This window comes from Meles meles, chromosome 6 (assembly GCF_922984935.1).
Source record: "Meles meles chromosome 6, mMelMel3.1 paternal haplotype, whole genome shotgun sequence".
In the NCBI taxonomy this organism is placed as follows: domain Eukaryota; kingdom Metazoa; phylum Chordata; class Mammalia; order Carnivora; family Mustelidae; genus Meles; species Meles meles.
This window is the reverse complement of record NC_060071.1, coordinates 67,728,938-67,744,486: the sequence shown is the minus strand read 5'-3', so window position 1 is coordinate 67,744,486 and position 15,549 is coordinate 67,728,938. Positions and strand designations below refer to the sequence as shown.

At 37.2% G+C, this 15,549-nt stretch overlaps 1 protein-coding gene across 5 annotated transcripts in view; it reads right to left on the bottom strand.

Moving 5' to 3' along the window:
• Positions 1-15,549, bottom strand: part of CTDSPL2 (CTD small phosphatase like 2) — an 84,431-nt gene that overhangs the window by 24,755 nt on the left and 44,127 nt on the right. For 4 of the 5 annotated variants that reach the window (XM_046008828.1, XM_046008830.1, XM_046008829.1 and 1 more), the window contains 4 exons: positions 11,926-12,064; positions 10,164-10,313; positions 4,340-4,555; positions 115-193 (listed from right to left, as the gene is read on the bottom strand). In XM_046008828.1, the coding sequence (XP_045864784.1) occupies positions 115-193; positions 4,340-4,555; positions 10,164-10,313; positions 11,926-12,064 (584 nt within the window). The remainder of the gene's footprint in view (positions 1-114; positions 194-4,339; positions 4,556-10,163; positions 10,314-11,925; positions 12,065-15,549) is intronic. The other variant, XM_046008831.1, reaches the window with a different exon arrangement.

Here is a 15,549-nt window from a genome sequence, read left to right as displayed (position 1 = left end):
AAGTATTAAACCTACAAGTTACATGTTCTTTCCAATATACCATTCAGCCACCCCTCCACTGTCTTTCATTCTGCTCCAAGAGGGAAAGGAAAGCGAAAAAACAAAAAAACTCACGGGTCAAATACTTCCCAGTCTTCTTCATAGGTGGCCTCTGCGTGAGTTGATGAATAGCCACTATCTGGAGTTACTGGTGCTATTTAATAAAATGAAAAACAAAATGTTACTTTTACTCACTATGAAGTATACATTTTTACCATTTTATATGATTTTTCTGAAGCCCTGTGTATTTTAGGTTCAAGAAATGACAGAAATAACTTACAAACAGTAATGCAAAGCAAATTTATTAACACAGAGATATAACTCCAGACCCAAAAGAAAAAATTGCCATTACAGGTAAAATGGCAAGCTAAATCATGGTTGGCAGAATTAAAATCCCTCACAGCCAAGAGAAAATTTACTACTTATTAACAGAAACATACACTCCATGAAATTTCAGTTTCTAGCTGAATGGTGCTTTATATATATAACCATAAATATTTCATGGGGCTCTTGGATGCAGTGACACTTAGCAAACTACCATGTACATGTACAAGCAATCAGTATATATTTGTGCTGACCTTACAGTCAGAGGTAGATTTTAACCTGAGATCTATGAACACTCCTTAAGAGGTTCATGAAACTCCCTTGAAAACTTATGAAAAAATGTTGTATGTACATTTTTACAGGAATCTCAGTGGTGTCTAAATTTTTTAAAAAAGTTATAAAATGTTGCTCTGTATAGAAACCATTGCTTTAGAAGAGGCTTTATTTTACTCCTAATTTACAAGCAACCTAAAAATAATCATGAACTAATTCTATATTCCATGACAAACGGTCCATTCTACATTTAAGTTAAAATTCTGTCAAATGATAGAGCATTAGAAATAATGCCGGGAGGGGAGCCAGGCTGGCTTACTCGGAAGAGCTTTGACTCTGGATCTTAGGGTCAAAAGTTCAACCCCCATGTTGGGTGCAGAGATTACTTAAAGAAACAAAAAACTTAGAAAAAAAGAAATTATGAAGGGAATTTTCTAAGACAATTGTAACAAATTCAAGGAGAGGACAAAATACAAGATTTTAAGTTAGAGGTACTGTCTCTGAGACAAAAGTTCAAGATGGATGCTACAGACTGAATGTTTGTGTCCCCACAAAATGGTATTTGGAGGCGGAGACTTTAGGATGTCATGAGGTCATCCACCCTCTTAAATGGGACTATTGCCCTAATAAAAAAGACTCAAGAGAGTTCAAATAGCTTCTACCATGTAAGGATGCATGAGAAGACAACTGTTTATGAACCAGAAAGCAGGCCCTCACCAGGTAATGAATCTGCTTGGTGCTCTGATCTTGGATTTCCCAGTCTCCTAAACAGAGAAATAAATTTCTGCTGTGTATACGCCACCTAGTCTGTGGTCATTTGTTTTTGCAGCCCAAAAGAACTAAGACAGTGGGAACTCAAAAAAACTGATATAATCTATCTATAGGAATGCAATATTGGTGGATAATAGTCAAAGGACAAAAACAAATCCTTTTTGGTATTAGCAGGTATTCTTTTTTTAATGATTTTATTTCTTTTAGAGAAAGAGAGACAGAGAGACTGAGTGCATGCATGAGTGGGGAGAGCAGCAGGGTGGGGGTGGGGCAGAGAGACTCTCAAGCAGACTCTGCAATGAGCGTAGAGCCTAACATGGGGCTCCAATTCATGACCCTGAGATCATGACCTGAGCCAAAACCAAGTCAGACACTTAAATGACTGAGCCATCCAGGTGCCCCTATCATGTATTAATTCTTTGTGTATGTATTACCTTGTAACATAGTGTATATGTTTAGTGAATGACAATAAATGTAAAGCATAATTTTTGTCCATCTAACAACTTTATGCCAATAACAGTTTATTAGCACAAGGGGTAATATAAAATATATCTTCTAACTACTTCTGTTTCAAATTCCTATTAACTTCAGAGAAAGGGGGAAAGGAAGCAATATTTGAGTGCATTTTAATTTCACCCCATTTAGTTTCAAAACCCTGAATTATTTCCCCTTCTAAAGGTCAGAAAACCATCTCAGAAGTTGACTAAAGTCACAGAGCTGAGTAAATAACAGAGCCAGTCTCCTTCCTTCTTATTCTCTTTGGCTAGGTTCTTGAAGTTACAGAGAAGTAATAGTAATAACCTTTGTCACTCATACTCTTCTTTTAAGATCAGCAAAAATTTTTCTTCTATCCTGTCATGATGCAGAGTAAATGCAATGTGCCACCTCATCATTTTGTGCATTTATTTCTAATATCACTCCCCACACTGTACAGTAATTTTTGTGATTACCTGGCTCATCAACTAGATCGTGTACTCTTCAGGGTCAAGGAGCATTTATCTTATTCATCTTAATAAATAATGTCCATCACAGAAAATAGGTGTTCAATAAATGTTAGGGGAAAAAATGAATGAAACAACTGGAATAAATTTTATTTCCCACCCTCCCCACCCCGAAACCACTAATGTTATAGAAATCCCTTCTCTATTTTTGCTGTTGTCAGAAAAAAATAAATCAAAAGATTATAAAGCAGCACAAAAATAATGAACAAACATCAAACAAGAGACCTTGACTTAAGTCTATTTGCCCAAACACTGGAAAAGGAATGAGCATAAAATAATAGGTGAAGAGTTGGCTCCTCTGTAAATCTTATCCACCCAAGAATGAACTATGTGCATAATCCATTTTGATTCAAAAGATTCATTATTATTCTTAAAATATAACATTATAGGGCACCTGGGTGGCTCAGTCAGTTAAACAGCTGCCTTTGGCTCAAGTCATGATCCCAGAATCCTGGGATCAAGTCCCACCATCAAGCTCCCTGCTCAGTGTCCTCACTGAGGTCACTCAGTGAGTGCTTCTCCCTCTGCCTGTTGCTCCCCTTGCTTGTACTTTCCATCAGATAAATAAAATCTTTTTAAAAATTTAACATTATAGATATTATGTTTAACATTATAGAAATTAATCTTTTATTAGACCAGTTTAAAATAAATCTTTCCTGTTATGTCGCTTTTCTCTTCATATTGGTATTACTGGGTTGTGCTATATAGAAGTTTCATAATTGCATGCATTTTTAAAATGTTTTCTGTTTTACTTTTTCAAGTTTCCCTTTATATTCAAGGGAAGAACATCATTCTACTTCCTTACACCAAACTACATTTTTGAACCAATACACATGTGCTAGGGTCTCTCAAATGCCTAGCATTATAGGAAATTAAAAGACAAATCTAAAATAAAAGTCTGAGGGGCGCCTGGGTGGCTCAGTGGGTTGAGCCACTGCCTTCAGCATAGGTCATGATCTCGGGGTGCTGGGATCGAGTTCCGCATCGGGCTCTCTGCTCAGCAGGGAGCGTGCTTCCCTCTCTCTCTCTGCCTGCTTCTCTGTCTACTTGTGATCTCTCTCTGTCAAATAACTAAATAAAAAAAAAAAATCTTAAAAAAAAATAAAATAAAAAATAAAATAAAAGCCTGAGATCTTGTTCCTTTGGGAAAAGATGACCATCCTCAATTTTATTTCTGCTTTTAAGCATGATGGAACAGTTTCATCTTTTAGCTTTATACATCTGTATATCACAACCCTCAGAGGGTTCTGATCTCATATGTTCTACATTTCCATGACAACTGGCTCAGGCTCCTAACAAGTATGTTAGGCCTTTATAAGGATCCAGAATTAGGCTGCAAAGTTTGGAAAGATCTAGGAAAAGAAGCTTCTTTTGGGAGGATGTCATCTATATACACAACAAATCTGAAGGTATACGGCTGCCTGCAGGTGGGAACTTCAGGTCTGAGACTGGTACAATTATAGCAAGAGTCTTTGTTTTGCTGTTTGTGTTAAAATTCTCTACGTAGTCAGATTAGTACAAATAAACTGTAAAACGACTAATGCTCAATCAAAACAACGTTTTTTTTTTTTTTTTTAAGGATTTTATTTATTTGTCAGAGAGAGAAAGCACAAGTAGGGGTAGCAGCAGGTGGGGAAGCAGGCTCCCTGCTCAGCAGGGAGCCAGACACAGGACTAGAGCCCAGGATCCCAGGATCATGACCTGAGTCAAAGGCAGATGCTTAACTGAGCCACCCAGACATCCCTCAAAGCAACCTTTAAAAAAAATTCAATTTCAAAATGACCAGATTTGGGGGAGAAAGTTTTATTTCTAATTTTAATCGTTTTATGTTCAAGAAAGAAAAACTTACGTATTTGATCTATTAAAGAAAAAAATACTGCATTTTTATACATTATTCATGAAGATGCATTAAAAAAAGGAATTTTCTTCACCTGTAAGGGGTGGGATATCACGATTAACTGTTTCTTCTGCTTCTTCTAAACCATTATTTATTGATGGCCTCACTTGAACTGCTTGATTTGAGTAAGCCGCTCCATTTGTTGACGTAGTAGTACTGGTAGTGATCTCATCCACCTGTTCCATATCAAGTTGTTTTACTATCTCTTCAGCTTCCACAGCCTGTCCTGGGGAATCGGATCCTGATGTTCCTATAATCAAGATTCAGTATGCTCACAACCATCATTTAAAAACTCAACAGGGGGTTGGGGGAGAGGCACAGGTGTTTTCAAGGGTACAAACTTACAGCAAGTAAACATAAGCCCTAGAGACTTAATGCACTGTAGAGTGAATATAGACAAATACTGTATTATAATCCTCAAACTTGCTAAGAGACTAGAACTTAATTGTTCTAACCACTAAAAAGAAAAGGTAATTATGTAATGTGATAGAGGTGCTCATTACTGTTACAAGGCAATCATATTACAATATATAAATGTATCAAATCAACTTGTTTACCCTTAAATTTACATAACATGGGTGAAATATATTTTAATGAAAGCAAAATTAAATAATGAAAAGTAAACTCAAATATTTGGAAAAAATAAATACAACAGAGATAGAGCTGAGGATACCACTGTTAGAGTCTTTTCCAGACATTTCAAATAATCAGGAATAAAGACTATTATAAAATAGAATGATATTGGTGAACTAAATTTTCTTCAGTGTTCAAATAGTTTAGAAACACCTATTTATAGTCAAACCAGTCATAATTTAGAACTTTTAAACATTTTGAGATGTAACTGACAATATAACCTTGTGTAAGTTTCAACTGTTATGTGTTGATTTAATACATTTATATATTGCATTATGATTACTAACCTAGCCTTAGGCTAACACCTCTGTCCTGCCATATCATTACCATATTTCCATAGGGAGAAAATCTAAAATCTAGTCTCTCTGCAACTTTAAAGTATACAGTACAGTACTGGTGACTACAGAACTTTTCATAAAGCAAGTATCATTTATTAAACGCCTACTATGAGCTAGGCATTATATATGTATTTTTTCCATTATCATTTCCATTATTTATTTCCATTAAACAGCTCCTGATTCTTCCAGTACTAAACATCCTACCCACTGTAGACAGTTGTAATTTTTAAGCCAAACGTAGTTATCTAAGAATGAGCTAACTGTTCCCCTAAGCATCAGACCATTTTTATTCAGAGACATATGAACAATTTCCTAACAAGATTCCATCTTAGTAACAAAGACTGAAGTTAGTTTCCTCATCATACTCGACCACCACCTAAGATGACCCTGTTGCCCAATTCTTCTTCCACTATGAGATAAACCCAACTTGCTTTTTTTATTTTTAAAGATCTTATTTATTTATTTGACAGAGACAAAGCAAGAGAAGAAACACAAGCAGGGGGAACAGGACACAAGCAGGGGGAGCGGGAGAGGGAGAAGCAGGCTTCCCGCCGAGCATGGAGCCCGATCCCAGGACCCCAAGATCATGACCCAGCAGAAAGCAGACGCTAAACAACTGAGCCAGATGCCCCCCAACTCTATTTCTTTATGGAATGCTCCAAATGTCATTTTCAATAAAATCAACCTTCCATACTCTTTTTCCATCACAGCTTCAACCCCTTTCCAAAAATCCTCTCTTCCCGACATCTTTCCCACAACATACTAACTGAATCAGAACTCATTTACTTCTATTGCTGCTACCAGATCAATGGTTTTCCGCTGGATTTGCAAAAAATGCCTGTTCCTTTGAGACTGATGTCACCTAGCTATATAATTCTTCACTTATTCCCACTGCTGACATCTCCCAACTGCAATCAGCACCCTCTCTCAATCAGAGGAATTTAACACCTAGCTACCAGTTCAAAGCTCTATTAAACATCACCTAGTGGTTACTACAGGTGATATCAATGACTCACCTAAGACTAACCCTTAAAGGTCTTACCCTCTTTAGCTCCTTCTTTGTTTATACTGCTTTCTTAAGCAACTACCATGACCATAACCTGGACATTCACACTAAGCAAAGGTTCATCTCTGAAAACTAAAGTTCAAATATATCAATCTCCTACCATAACCTAATCTTTTAAATATGTATCTCATATTCCTATTATATGTGATCTTCAAGTTTGATAAAAGCCAGTCTCTCTCATTCTAAACAATCCCTCAACAGCTCGTTCCCCACCCTCTCATTTAGTTAGATTTCATGGTATATCACTTAAACCACTCTCAAGTCAGCAGCTTCAGGATCCTTGCTCTCTTGTCTTTCCACTGTCATCCATTACAGAAATCCCTCTTGAATCAATGTAACTTACAGCTTACTACTGTGTGTGTTTCTTTAAATTATACCCCAAAGCAAACACTCTGAACCTTCACTGTTCTCTTCAATCCTTGCCACCAGGAATCTCAGTACATGTCATCATCATCTCCTTCAAAGAAAAAGTTGTAACTATCAAATCAACTTCTTCCATCCACTTATTCCTCCAAGATCTTAGTTCGATAAACCATACAGACCATTTATTATTTAAATTTATTTATTATTTATGAAAAGACCATAGGTATTTTAATACCTGTAAAGTGATAATACAATAGACTATTGCTTAAGCCCAGATTTCTAAGCTCCACACCACACCAGAAGGACAAATGGCTACCGGACATTTTATTTGGCTGTTTCATGGCATCTCAAACTCAGCATGGCCCAAATTAAATTCAATTATCTATCTTCCAAAACGTAACTTCCTGTTCTTGAAAAAATAACCTTGTGTCCTCTTAATCTCTTGTTTCTTTCACCTCCAATCTGTGCCCAAAATGTGTCCATTCTATACCTCTGATCCTTCTTCTTTTCTCTAATATCACCATTAAGGTTGCATGAAGTCTCACATGGACTACAACTCTAATTGTTTACCCCACACACAACCTTTTTAGAATGTAGCCAACACACTACTGCCGAAGAGCTTTTTGGAAAACACAGATCTGTTCATATTACTCACCAGTTCAAAATCTTTCAAACATCCTTCACTGACTAAGGATAAAATTAAAATTAAAAATATCTTACCATGTTAGCTTTAATTTGCCAAATTTGCAACTCTATCTTAACCCATCCTATGCACTCCTCAAATCCAATGCTCCATCTGTAACTAATTTGTTTCTCAAACACACTATGCCTTCCCTCATGTTGCTCATTCTATCTGGAATGCCCTTTAGCACCTTTCAAGATTTAGCTTTTCTTTTTTTTTTTTTTTTTTTTAGATTTTTTTTTTTTATTTATTTATTTGACGGAGAGAGAGATCACAAGCAGGCAGAGAGGCAGGCAGAGAGAGAGGAGGAAGCAGGCTCCCTGTGGAGCAGAGAGCCCGATGCGGGGCTCAATCCCAGGACCCTGAGATCATGACCTGAGCCGAAGGCAGCGGCTTAATCCACTGAGCCACCCAGGCGCCCCAAGATTTATTTTCTATAAAGACTATTGTTAGGGGCGCCTGAGTGGTTCAGTGGGTTAAGCCTCTGCCTTCAGCTCAGGTCGCGATCTCAGGGTCCTGGGATCGAGCCCCACATGGGGCTCTCTGCTCGGCATGGGGGCCTGCTTTCCCCTCTCTTTGCCTGCCTCACTGTCTACTTGTGATCTGTGTGTCTAATAAATACATAAAATCTTTAAAAAAAAAAAAAGACTAATGTTAGATGCCACCAAGAATATAGAACCACTCCATTCTTTGAATACGCCACTGCCCCATACCTCCATCAATGCACTTATAAACATTTATAATACCTACTTATGCATCTCTCTCCCTCTTGTAAAAAAGTAAGCTTCTTGAGGGCAGGGACCATGTGTTAATCATCCTTGAATCTCCAGGGCCTAGTACAATGGCTGGGACATGGCAAATATTGAACTGAATGAACTGAAATCTTCAAATCACCCCGTCCCATACTTAAGTATAATTATCCTCTCTCACGGTTAAGAGGCTCCATTTAAAGAACTGGACCAAGGTAACACAGTTAAAGAGTGGCAGAGCTGGAATTTTAAAACAAATCTTTCTAATTCCAATGCCCATTCTTTTTCCACCACACCAGCTATTTCCAAAGATGTTCTAAGGGGCACTAGTTTTACGAGATATTAATTGATCTTCCACAGGAAAGAGTTCTTAGGGTAACATATGTCTAGAAAATACAGGGTTAAACAAAGTTAAAGGTAGTTTTTTGTTTTATTTCTACTACAGTATTTTACAAGTTCTTTCATGTGCCAAAATGCATTATTTTTAGCTCCCAGAGCATTTAGGTTTTATAGTGTACCACTCTGTCTTTTAAAAATTATATTATTATCCAGAAACATAATTCAGACTAGAATTTAAATAATTAGGCAACAAGCACTTAACGGCTATTTTCCATGTGCCCATGCTATATCAAACAACTTGGTAGATGCAAAAATAAAGACGTAATCTCTTACCCTCATGTAATCCAGAGACTAAATCAGCATTTATGAAATTAAGAATTAATCATCAAAAAAGATAGGACACTAAGTTAAATCTTTAATAAATATACATGGAGCAGGACAACCTGGGTAGCTCAGTCCACTGGGCAGCCAACTCTTGGTTTTGGCTTGGGTCATGATCTCAGGGTTGTAGGACCGAGCCCCACATTGGGTTCCACACTCAGCATGCTGTCGGCTCTCTCCCTTTCTCTCCCTTCTCAGATTCTCTCGCTTTCTCTCCCTCTTCTAGGGCCCGCGTGCACGCGTGCTCTCTCTCTCTCTCTCTAACAAATAAAATCTTGAAAAAAAAAAATGTTGGGAAACAATCCAAGTTTCATTCTTTTGCAAAGGTATTGTATAATGAAAACCTTCAATTCATTTGCATTAGAGTAGTTACTAATTATCCAAATTAAAGATCCCTAGCGGGTCTTTGATGATAAATGATGAATGACAAATAAAATGTGCTACAAATGATAAATAAAAATGTGTTACAGGGGGCACCTGGGTGGCTCAGTGGGTTAAAGCCTCTGCCTTCGGCTCAGGTCATGATCCCAGGGTCCTGGGATCGAGCCCCACATTGGGCTCTCTGCTCAGCGGGGAGCCTGCTTCCTCCTCTCTCCCTCTGCCTACCTCTCTGCCTACTTGTGATCTCTATCTGTCAAATAAATAAATAAAATCTTAAAAAAAAAAAAAAGTGTTACAGAAAATATTTCTATTCACTTAAAATATTTAACAAATTCTACTTTATTAATCTAGAATATTGAAAATATTTCTGGATTCTCTCCTGGTACACACTAAGGATTACAGAAATCATTCCAACATAAAAGAAATTACTTACTTTCCCTCCAGTCCAAAGTTTAGCATTTAGCTTTTCAGGTAGTGAAATACTTCAACAGAATTAAACATGACCTAAATTTACCTCAGTCACACACACAAAAAAAATGGTCTTTAAGAAGCTATGTATTTTTTTTTCTTCAGGAGCTGTGTATTTTTAACGAGGCTGAAAACAAACATAAGATGCTGACAAAATATGCCAGTAAAATCAAACAGATCTTTTAAAAAACTAGGAAAACTATTAATTTTTTAAACCCAAATTATGAGTAATATAGTTTATACTTACCATTTTTTTTTAAAAGATTTTATTTATTTATTTGACAGAGAGAGACAAAGCAAGAGAGGGAACACCAGCAGGGGGAGTGGGTGAGGGAGAAGCAGGCCTCCTGCCAAGCAGGGAGCCCGTTGTGGGGCTCGATCCCATGACCCTAGGACCATGACCTGAGTCGAAGAGCAGACGCTTAATGACTGAACCACCCAGACGTCGCTATACTTACCATTTTTATTTGCTGGTGAAAAAAAGTTGAAGACAGGAGAAAATATGGTCCCCAACAATGTAGTCCTTGGAGGACTGCCAGAGGAAGGATTATCTTCTAATTTTCCATTTTGTTTTACATGTTGATTTGTCATTTCGTAACTACCAGCTTCTAAGAAAGAAACAAGAAAAAGGTTGCAATCTAGAAAACATGACTTTTAGAAATGTTTTAAACAATTCACTGTGAAAATAATTTTTTGCCTCAAAATACTTCATAAAAACTGATTAACATTTAATGTTAAGAAAGATGATTACTTAAAAATATCCTGAGGTAAATAAATTATAAATCAAATTATTTTTGTAACAAGTTTATTTATAATGTTTTATTAACTGCTACAAAGCATGTTGACATCTATAAGTATATAGAATGAAAGGCTTCAAAATCCATAGTGTTACAGAAAATGAAATAAACTCTTTGTAAGTAAAGCAAGTTACATCAAAAACATAAATGCAAGATCCTGTCATTTACATTTTGGGAGGCTGCCTACTTCACAAAACCAATTTATTAGTAACAAATAACAGCTAAATAAGTAGAGGCAACATAGATCTACTGAAGTAGAAGACTGTGTACAGCAGTGTCTATGACTTATGTATACCCAGGCATCATTACAGAGTGGTTAAGAACAGGTTTTTTTGTCTTTTGGTTTTTTAGTTTCTTATGAATAAAAAAAATTTCAGGGATTTTTGGAAAATATACCATAAAAATAAATTCAAACAAATGTGTTTTGATTAACCATCCTTGACCTTCTGCAACTTTACTTGGTATCTACCACATTCTTTCCTTCTTTGAAATAGGTCTTTTGTTTCTTTTCCCCTAATTCTAACAATAGAGATACAACACTGAATTGAGGGGAAAGAGATAAGGAATTATTCTTGTTGTTTTTAAACCAGTAATGGTTAAAAAGCAGTAATCCACAATCTAAAGTGTTGTTTTTTATAGCTTTCTCAGCTTGTCCTTTTCTCCTTTTTGACTTTGAGGAGCTTCCCAGCAATATTATAAGATATTGACCTATAACAAGGTTTATCAAGAGCAGCACTACTGATATGGGGGCTGGATAATTCTTTACTGGAGGAGGATATCCTGTGCATTGTAGGATGTTTAGCAGCATCCCTAATCTCTGTTAGATGCGAGTAGTAACCTCCCAACAAGCTGGGACAACCAAAAAGGTCTCCAGATATTAATAAATGTCCCCTGGGGACAAAACCACCCCTAGTTAAGAACCACTGTCCCAAGTGATACAAGTCCCCTCTAAGCTATGAAATTCCATGATTCAGAAATAAATTCTTTATACATATTTCAATACATTAAGTTTGATACATTAACTCAGTTAACTGAATTTATTAGAGGTCAAAAATGTTCCATATACATTTTTTTTTCTTTCTTTTCAGCGTAACAGTATTCATTGTTTTTGCACCACACCCAGTGCTCCATGCAATACATGCCCTCCCTAATACCTACCACTGCTTCCCCCAATCTCCCACCTCCACATATACATTTTTCTGATACACAGCATAAAGCTTGCTGCTCTGCCTTCACTTATTTTAACTCATCAAATAGATTTATACTAGATAGATGAATTTTTATTTCATGCTACTAATACTTAATACAAAGATTACAAAAATAAGGGAAAAACTCTAGAGTCAATTTTTAAAAACAGAAAATAAATGTAACAGGTGAGATCTCTGCTTATGCCTAATAGAACAATATCTAAATATTAACAAACCTCCATTTACTTGACTTTTCCGTCTTACTCGAGATATCTGTTTGTTAGGCTTTTCTCCTGCTCTTGGTGTTGATGTGATCAAATTATTATCTATATCACGTTCAATCCTACTCCGTTTCGAAGGATTTTCTCTCTCTTCCTTAAGATATGAGGAAAAAAACATGCATTGAGCATAGGCATTCTGCCTTTAGATTATACTTATAAAATATGATATGTAGCCCCATGTTCACTGCAGCATTATTTACAACAACCAACAGAAACAATTTAAGTATTTATCTGTTGATGAATGGATAAGGAATATAAGGGGTGTACACACACACACACACACACACAGTATTATGCAGCCATTAAAAAGAATGAAATCTTGTCACTTGTGACAACATGGATGTGCTAAGGGAAGATAGTTAAAATACCGTATGACCTCACTTTTATGTGGAATCTAAGTAACAAATGAAAAAAAGACTCTGCTCATAGACACAGAGAACAGACTGGTGGCTGCCAGAGGTGGGGGATGAGGTCTGGCAAAATGGGTGAAGGGACTCAAAAGGTACAAATTCTAGTTCTAAAATAAGTAAGTCATAGAAATGTAATGCACAACATAGAAACTATAGTTAATACAGTACTGCATGCCTGAAAGTTGCTAAGAGAATAAATTTTAAAAGTTCTCATCACCAAAAAAAGTTCTAACTATGGTGACAGATGTTAGCCAGGCTCATTGTGATGATCATTTTACAACACATATATATAAATATCAAATCATTCTGTTTTACATTAAACCTAATATAATGCTGTCTATCAATTATACTTCGTTTTTTAAAATAGATATGATATGTGTAAAATACTTGTTTTCCACATCCAGAAGAAACAAAAGAGAACTACATAATATCCAACAGTGCTAAAAAACAAAGGAAAAATCTGACAATGTCAGAGGTTATTTATTAATGTACTTATAATACACAAATATAACTACAGCATCCTTGTAATTCAGATCCTTTCTCCTGGGTCCATTTAATTACCTATGCTGGGCGCCTGGTGGTTCAGTTGGTTAAGCATCTGCCTTCGGCTCAGGTCATGATCCTGGAGTCCCAAGATCATGTCCCACATTGGGCTCCCTCTTGGTGGGGAGTCTGCTTCTCCCTATGACCCTCCCCTCCCTCCTCTTGTGTTCTCTAATAAATAAAATCTTTAAAAAAATTAAAAAAAACAACAACAAACTGTGCTACTGAAATACTCAATTATACAATCTCCTCTGAGTTTTCAGCAATTTTCCCCTATTCTTAAACTTGTCCGAAAGAACAGTGGTTGTTTCCTTGAGCACTCAGGATAAGAGACAGAATCCCGTTGGAATTTGCTGGCATATCACATATTACCAAAAATAACAGGGCCTGCCATGCCACACCCCAATGCCAACCTCAATTCTTTAACTGCCCAAATTAATACTGAAGAGTTTACTCCCTAATAAAGCTCCCTATTCATTTCCTTTTATATGGGGGAAATCCACATCACCAGTTAACACTGTTTTTGCAGTACTGACTAAAGGACTATATGCCAAGTATACTGTCAAAGTATATTGATTTTTCTTCATTTGTACATCTATTTTTCTCATTTGTAAAAGTTTTCTAGAATCATCTACCACAGGACTGACTTTCTTAGATTACTGTCATACTGGCATATAACTCCTTGGTTTTTTGTTTGCTTTTTAGTAATCTCTACACCCAACGTGGGAACCTAACTTACAACCCCAAGATCGAGAATCCCATGCTCTACCAACTGAGGAAATCCAGTGCCCCAATTCCTGCTGTTTTAATGCGACTACCTGGTATCTTTTGGTAAGGATTAGATTTTTAAATCTATATCAAATATAATCCATATATATAATCATTATTCTTATTCAACAGGAATAACTCCTTTATTTGTACTGAATATTTGTATCCAATGCTTTTATATCAGAGCAAATAAGATGCTGCTACGCATTTTCTAAAGGTTGAATATTATTATTATTTTTTAAGATTTTATTTATCTGACAGAGAGATCTCAAGTAGGCAGAGAGGCAGGCAGAGAGAGAGGAGGAAGCAGGCTCAGAGAGCCCGATGCGGGGCTCAATCCCAGGACCCCGGGACCATGACCTGAGCCGAAGGCAGAGGCTTTAACCCACTGAGCCACCCAGGCGCCCCTTATTTTATTATTTTTAAAACAAACCTTGGTATTGTAAATGGCTACAATTACAACTGCCTATTTGGATCAAATCTACTCCTGAAACAGGTACTACACTGTATATTACCTAACTTGAATTTAAATAAAATCTTGGAAGGAAAAAAAAGATATTAAAGATTATTAAAAAGCTAAACTTCCCTAAAAAACAATTCCCTACTTAGATCAAAACAAAGATAATAATATCAGGATGCCTGGGTGGCTCAGTGGGTTAAAGCTTCTGCTTTCAGCTCAGGTCATAATCTCAGGGTCCTGGGATCAGCCCTGCATTGGGCTCTCTGCTCGGCAGGGAGCCTGCTTCCCCCCTCTCTCTCTGCCTGCCTCTCTGCCTACTTGTGATCTTTCTGTCAGATAAATAAACAAAATCTTTAAAAAACAAAACAAAGGGGCGCCTGGGTGGCTCCAGTGGATTAGGCCGCTGCCTTCGGCTCGGGTCATGATCTCAGGGTCCTGGGATAGAGCCCCGCATCGGGCTCTCTGCTCCGCAGGTGAGCCTGCTTCCTCCTCTCTCTCTGCCTGCCTCTCTGCCTACTTGTGATCTCTCTCTCTGTCAAAAAAAATAAAATCTTAAAAAAAAAAAAAAAAGTAAAACAAAGATAATATCAAAATACATCATTCCATACAGAATTTTACTTTTACTCAGTTTCTCTAATGTTAGGTACCTCTGTTTTTGTTTTTTAAAATTTATTTTTGTATGAGAGAGAGAGAGAGCATGAGCACGCCCAGGGCAGGCAGAGGGAGAAGCAGGCTCCCTGCTGAGCAAAGAACCTCGATCCCAGGGCCCCAGGATCATGACCTGAGCTGAAGGCAGACGCTTAACCAACTGAGCCACCCAGGTATCCCTAGATATCTCTGTTAAAACAGCGTCTTTACAGCACAAAATAACGCTTCAGTGATCTACAACAAAATTCCTCAAATGGTTGCTATTTGTCATTCCCCTGCATTTTTTTTTTTAAGATTTTATTTATTTATTTGACAGAGAGGTTAAGAGAGAGCACAAGTAGGCAGAGCAGCAGGCAGAAGGAGTGGGAGAAGCAGGCTCTCCTGCTGAGCAGAGAGTCTGACACGGGGCTCAATCCCAGGACCCCAGGATCATGACCTGAGCTAAAGGCAGACGCTTAACCAAATGAGTCACCCAGGGCCCCATTCTCCTGCATTTTAAAATCAATAGTAACTCTCATATCCCAAACACTGGCTCTCCAATGCTAGAAAACAGGACTCTATGAAGTCCTTCAAGAACAGATATAATGCTACAAAGCCAACCACACTAAGCTCGAGCATCTTCTTGAAGAAGCCTCTTAGTAGATCTGCTATAACAGAAATACTTACATTCCTGAAAATCCTGCTTTCTGCAACGCTAAAAATAACAAGGCTTAAGGAAAAAATAATTGGCCCATGAGGGTAGAGAGGGGT